Source organism: Podarcis erhardii, assembly GCF_964252035.2.
Source record: "Podarcis erhardii genome assembly, chromosome: 1".
NCBI classification, from domain to species: domain Eukaryota; kingdom Metazoa; phylum Chordata; class Lepidosauria; order Squamata; family Lacertidae; genus Podarcis; species Podarcis erhardii.
Window position 1 is genome coordinate 66,871,904 of NC_138497.1, and position 6,494 is coordinate 66,878,397.

The 6,494-nt window shown below is 42.7% G+C and overlaps 1 protein-coding gene across 2 annotated transcripts; it reads right to left on the reverse strand.

Moving 5' to 3' along the window:
- Positions 1-1,215: 1,215 nt before the first annotated feature.
- LOC309337360 (putative CENPB DNA-binding domain-containing protein 1) lies at positions 1,216-2,665 on the reverse strand. Of its 2 annotated transcripts, XM_081854108.1 has the most exons (3): positions 2,557-2,665; positions 1,874-2,382; positions 1,216-1,798 (listed from the first exon to the last, which is right to left on the reverse strand). In XM_081854108.1, exons 2-3 carry the CDS (start codon positions 2,354-2,356, stop codon positions 1,505-1,507), a joined length of 777 nt encoding a protein of 258 aa, XP_081710234.1. In that variant the 5' UTR covers positions 2,357-2,382; positions 2,557-2,665; the 3' UTR covers positions 1,216-1,504. The 2 variants fall into 2 exon arrangements, with proteins under 2 accessions (XP_081710234.1, XP_081710233.1); XM_081854107.1 differs by lacking the exon at positions 2,557-2,665 and having other exon boundaries at positions 1,874-2,550.
- Positions 2,666-6,494: the final 3,829 nt, after the last annotated feature.

Sequence of the window (6,494 nt, forward strand, 5' to 3'; positions counted from 1 at the left end):
TTTCCTGTGGCTTCCAGCATCTAGCATTTAGAAGCTTTACTGCTCCAACTGTGGAGGCAGAACATAGCCATCATAGCTAGCAAGCATTGATAACCTCACCCTCCATGAATTTGTCTAATCCTCTTTTAAAGCCATCCAAATTGGTGGCTATCACTGCCTCTTGTGGAAGTGAGTTCCAAAGTTTATCTGTGTGCTGTGTGAAGATATACACTCTTTTATGTGTCCAGAATCTTTCAACATTTAGCTTCATTAGATAGCCCTGAATTCTAACTGTCTTCTTAATTCCATTATATGTATTTTTTTTTGTTTTGAACCTCTTTGTTAAGTTATCCAAAGAATGCTGACTTTTACTCTTAAACGTCAACGAAGTCTGAAAGATGATGTGATACTTAGTTTTAAATGCTAAGAGTGGCCTTTTCTCCCTTGCTATTACCTTCAACTTGCTATTATCCAAGTTTATATGTTTTACTTCTTAAATTTCTGTTTTATTATGGGTTAATTTCCATAGATGGGGGATTAAACACAAGAAAAACTTAAATCCTGAACGAATATTTTTTAGCCTGCACTTTAGTGAGATAGAAATGTTAATATCCTCATATGAAAATGTGATCACTCAGCTATTATTTAAAGGTTTTTCACATTCAGTCCTAAAGATATTTAAGCACCAAAGACTCCTCTTTCACTTGGGAAAAATTAATCAAAAAGCTCTGAAGAAAGTTGTGTGGTATAGATGGAAGCATTCTCCAAGTTTGACTGAAAGTCATGGTCCTCTTGGGAGATATATAAAGTATAAAAGCCTGCTTTAAAGGTTATGAAATAATTTTGTCTCCCCCTGTCCCTCTTTAATTCTGTCTCCCTGTGTCCCTCTTTATACCAAAGTATCCATTTCAAACAGGCATCACAGACATATCCTGTCATTAGGTAGAATAGGTCATCCATCCTCATCATCAGTCTTCTATAGAACCTTCTCCTTTGTTCCAGTATGGCAACAGCTCTCTATGGTTTATCATTTTTCTTTGAACAACCATGGAGCATCTCTCTATGGTTTTTCTTTGAGCATTCTGATACACAAAAGTTCTCTTTGCTGAAGGTGCATCCTCTTCTCAGCATATTCTCTATATTTCATTTCAGTATTTATGCACAGTCTTTTTATAACAATAAGAACGGAGATACTATAGATTTGCATGTGTGTGTGAGTGTTCAAGCATCTACAGTGGTGCCCCACAAGACGAAATTAATTCGTTCCGCAATTTTTGTCGTCTAGCGAATTTTTCGTCTTGCGAAGCACGAAATCCCATAGGAATGCATTGAAAATCAATTAATGCGTTCCTATGGTCAAAAAAAGTCCAAACAAAGCCAAATTTGGTACAACAACAGTTTATTAACTGCTCTTTAAAGTCACACATACTGTAAAGAGCAGTTCAAAAATTGAAGGGAAAATAAATTAACTTTATAAACATGACAGAAAAACATTTAAAAATCAACAAAGTGTACAGTACATTTTCTAAGACTCTGGGGGACCACTCGAAGAAGGCTCCTCTTCCACTCTTTGCTTCTTGGTCAAGAACCTGTCCATAGTCTGCTGCTTTATCCGCCTTTTCAGCAGCTCCCTGAAAGACGACATGACCCTCGTATCATAAAAGTTCCCAGCGTCATGTGCCACGTGCTTCTCATGGTGGTGTAGATCTGCAAAAGTCTGCACCTCCTTCCACTTCTGGCAAATGTCCCTCAGTCTTTCGGAGGACAGCCGTTCCTCAGTTGCTTCCTCCTCTTCCAGTGAGGCCTGCTCCTGCGCAGCCTCTGCCTGCAGAACGTAGCCCTCCGTCGTCACAACCTCCAGGAACTCCGCTGCAAAGTCTTCAGCCGCAGGAACATCAGAACTGGCAGCCTCTCCATGCCTGACCACACTGTGGATGCCAGATCTTGTCTTGAACTGGTCAAACCAACCTCTGCTAGCCTTGAAGACTTCTGGCTCGGCTGAGGTTCCTGGCTGTTCCCGGATGAGGTCAGCGTGCAAGGCCTTGGCCTTCTCACAAATGACGGCCTCAGACACTGTGTCCCCTGCACGCTGCTTCTCTTCTATCCAGATGAGCAGCAACTTCTCGACCTCCTCCAGGACAGCTGGGCGGTTCTTCACGATCCTGGTGACTCCCTTGGCTGCATCAGTCGCCAGGATCTTCTCCCTCATCTTCAGGATGGTCCCGATGGTCGATGGGTTCCTGCCGTACTCCCTGGCGATGTCCGTCACACGCATTCCGCCGTCGTGCTTCCAGATGATCTCCTTCTTCATTTCCAGTGTCACCTTCTCCTTCTTCCTCTCGCCGGCCACCGCAGCAGCAGTCTTCTTGGGTCCCATGGCAGCACAGCTCCTACCTTCGTAAACTCAGAAACAGAAAAAAAAATCAGTGATGTGCTTCAAACCCAAAAAATACAAAAGCAGCCAGCCACCCACCACACAGAAATTAAAACCCAGAACCAAGGCCTTGAATCCCAAGCACCCCAACCCCAAATCCAAAATCCAAAACCCCCCAAAAAAGTTTTAAAAGTTTAGCTTACCAAATGGATGAAAGAGAAGTTCTGGAAAAGCTTCAACAATCAACCACCGACGTCCTCAGAAACCTCAAATGGCTGCAAAATAAGTTTAGGAAAAGCTTCAAAAATCACCAATGTCTTCAAAAACCTCAACTGCTCCCACAGACACGCACCAACCCACCCACAACACAGAAATTGCAAACCCCTCCCCAACTGCTCCCCCAGCCCCTCCCCAACTGCTGCAAACCCCTCCCCAACTGCTTCCCCACCCAGACAAAAAAAAAATTCAAAAAATAACAACATGGCCAGCACTCAGAAATTCAAACTCAGAAAATTTTTCAAAAAAAATCAACCTGGCCCAGTGGTCACAGAAAATCATAAAAGTTCCCAAAAAAGGCCCACAAGCCCCCAGATTATCGCAAACCCCTTCCCAACACCAAGTCCTTGAATCCCAAACACCCCAACCCAAAATCCAAAACCCCCCAAAAAAGTTTTAAAAGTTTAACTTACCAAATGGATGAAAGAGAAGTTCTGGAAAAGTTCTGGAAAAGTTTTGGAAAATCTTCAAAAGTGAGCAAAGTCTGAGAAAAGGCTACCAAACCACGTGCTAACAGTTGCTCCTCGAAGTCAAGTCGCAACTGCAGCTGCTCAAGCTAAGCACCCTTGGTTTTAACGGTTTTTACACAAAGGAAACAAAGTCGCGAGACGTTTTCATTTTGCGAAGCAAGCCCATAGGGGAATTCGTCTTGCGAGGCAAATCGCGGGCGAAAAAACCTTTCGTCTAGCGAGTTTTTTGTCTTGCGAGGCATTCATCTTGCGGGGCACTACTGTATTCCCAAAGAATTGCAGCTGCTGTGGGATATTTATGTGACTAAGAGTTTGCAGTGTGAAAAGCACATGGTTAAAACGTAGTGCATACCTATATATTTTTCCTAAAAAGCAAGTCCCACTGATTTCAATGAAAGTTATTCCCAGGTAAGGCTGCAATCCTAAGCTTACTGACCTGAATTTGATAGGACTTACTTTTATATAAATGTGCGCCCGAACTGTGTTGGTAAAAAACCCACTTACCACTTTAAAGATTGACACAGGACCTATTCCATACCCATCAACTGCCCTGGAAAAACTGCGACACTCCGTTTTCCCCCATGGGAGCTTGGCAGCCATTTGGGACACCTTGCTCTTGCATGATTTTAGACCGAGATCACGCAAGGCATCCCAAAACACAAATTTTGGGCGCTGTGCCTGAAAAAGCATTGCACGGGACTTCAGATCTGGAAGGTGGTGTCCCAGATTTGGGCTGCATCGCATTGGGGGGCAAGCTATTCAGAGGTTTATATCCACAGGCCAATTCAGGGTTTACCTGAAATGTATGTAGGCCCAAAGAGGAGAGGGGCAGGAATGAGCAAGGCACTCTCCCAGTCTGCTTGTGATTTTTATCAGGCTTCTCAGCTGTGAAGAGAATTCTAAACATGTTCTTCTGAACACTGTTCAGAATTCTGCCTCAACATGGGAAGTTCTGAAGCAGAGTGGGCATGTGTAGACACATTGGGCGAAGGCTTTCACATGCCACCCCCTTCCCTCTTTTAGTCCATTTGTGTTCACTTTGAGAGCAATACAAGGCCTTACTTGTATGCTAAATGCATGAAGGGGGAAGCAGGACCAGTCCTGGTAATGTCACACACCTGATGTCCCCATGCCTGAATTTTCATGAACTTAATGTCTATACATTTTGTGTGGCATCTTAAAAAGGGAACTGATGTGCACTTAACATCTGAACATTTGGGTGAGACTCGTGGGCAGACAATATCTGATTAGGGCTGTTGATAACCAAGCTACTGCAAGATAGGCTTGGTCATTTTTATGCACTGTATGTATCATCCTGCCAATCCTGAGAAGCAGAATTTGTAGGTATGCCATCTATATCCACCTAATTTTGCCAAGACTATTGAGGTATCAGCTCACCCTGAGGTTCATGACTGGTCACATGTCTGCTACTAGATATATGCTATTTAGGCACTCTCTTTAATGACCTGTAAAGAAACATAATGGCAAATACTAAGCCTACAGCAGGGATGGGGAGCCTGAGGCCCTCTAGATGTTCTGGGGCTTGAACTCTCATCAAGTTCCAGTGTGGCCAGTGGTTTATGGGAGCTGGAATCCCAACAACATCAGGAGGTCCCCCACCCCAGGCTGAGGGAAACTGAAGAAGGTACAACTTGCTGCTTTTGTCCATAGCATACACAAGAATGACTGAGCAAAATCAGGCTACACAGCACCAGGAATAACTGTTTATCATTACCCTGAGCACATCTGAGAAATAGGATAGTGCTATGGATAGTGGACTTGCAGAGCTGCATTCAGACACTACCCCTGGCCTGGGTTGATTACTTAGCCTTAAGCGAGTTGTAAATTGCCTTATTCAGCAAAATGGGGATAACGAAGACCTAAATCAAAGAGTTATTGTGAAATCAAAAACAATGAGGTCTGTAAAACACTGTGCAAATTAGAAACTCAGTATAAATAAGGAGATGGTGGTAAACTTCAACACCCAAAAAGTATTGTTGTCAATGTTAGCATTCAAGAATTTCCTGGAACTCTCTGAATTAGACTTGAACACCAAAGCACCGTCTAGTTTGAAGTCCTGAATTCTCTACACAGTGAACCATACTGCAGAAAATTTGGTATAGTCCCTATATTTTCCAAAAAAGCCGGACAACTAGAAGCACATTATCATATATATATATATATTACACACACACACACACACACACACACACACACACACACACACTTAAATCCTGTGCTGTGTTTCTAATAATTGTATCAGACTCCAGAGGAAATGTAATATCTTGCTTGGCTGAAGTACTAAATCTGACTTTGTGAGCCAGTTGGAAGATTTTTGATATTGAGAAGTCTTTATTGGCTAGGTCCTGAAGTAATAATCTTCAAAACAAATTTGGGTCCTTGAACAATGCAAAATACCCAACAATCATAACTCAGCATGTTGTTGGCATCTATCTGTCTCAGGAGACAATAGAAGAATGTGCCTTTGGAGGTAAAGTCAAACTGCTGGAGAGTTATGGCGCCTGTTGTAGCTGTAGAGACTGATACAGGAGAGACATGTTTATGGTAGGTGGAGCAGATGACGGGATTTAGTTTTGCTGCAACATTTCTTCTCTCTGCACTCCTCCCAGTGGTCGTTCCTCCTCTGGTCACTGCTTCCCATTAGGCACTGGAATCGTCTGCAAGGGATTCCCATTTGGCGGGGTTAATGTTGCTAGCCTTCATGTCAAGTTTGCAGATCTTTGTAACACAGAGTTGCTATACTAACAAGCCTAGTACCTGAAGCCAGCTTCTCGTCAAGACATCCTTGGAGATCCTGCCATCTTCCATTCTGTGTGCATGACCAAGCCAGGGTAGATGTCGCTGAGACAGAAGTGCAAACATGCTGGTAAAGTGGGCTTGGGAGAGCATGTCTTTGTTTGAGACTCTGTTCTGCCACGTGACTCAGCACATAGGTTGCATGCTATTCTGCAAAGTTCAGATCGGAGTTGATGCTGAATTTACTGTCAAACACTGCAGTTATATGGTTTTGAAATAATTGTGTCAATTATAAGGTGAAATTTAGAGGTGAGGGAAATTGTTTCTTGGCACCTACCTCATCACTAGAACATTAAATGACTGATTAGATGGCACTATTTCTGAACACCTGCAGCAAGGAGTTCTATTTGGCCTCCCAAGTTTTCGTTAAAAGGTTGGAGTATATGTATAATCAGCAGAAATCTTAAAGCCTTTTTATAATTATTTAAACAAACAAACAAACAAAATAACATAAGAATTGAGGCAGTAAGAACAATGTTTAATTCTCTGATTTAAAAATCAATAGGCCTGGAGGTAGTTTTAATTTTCACGGTGATTGAATGGTTGTTTCCAAAGGGTGATGCTTTGGGAGTGCTCTT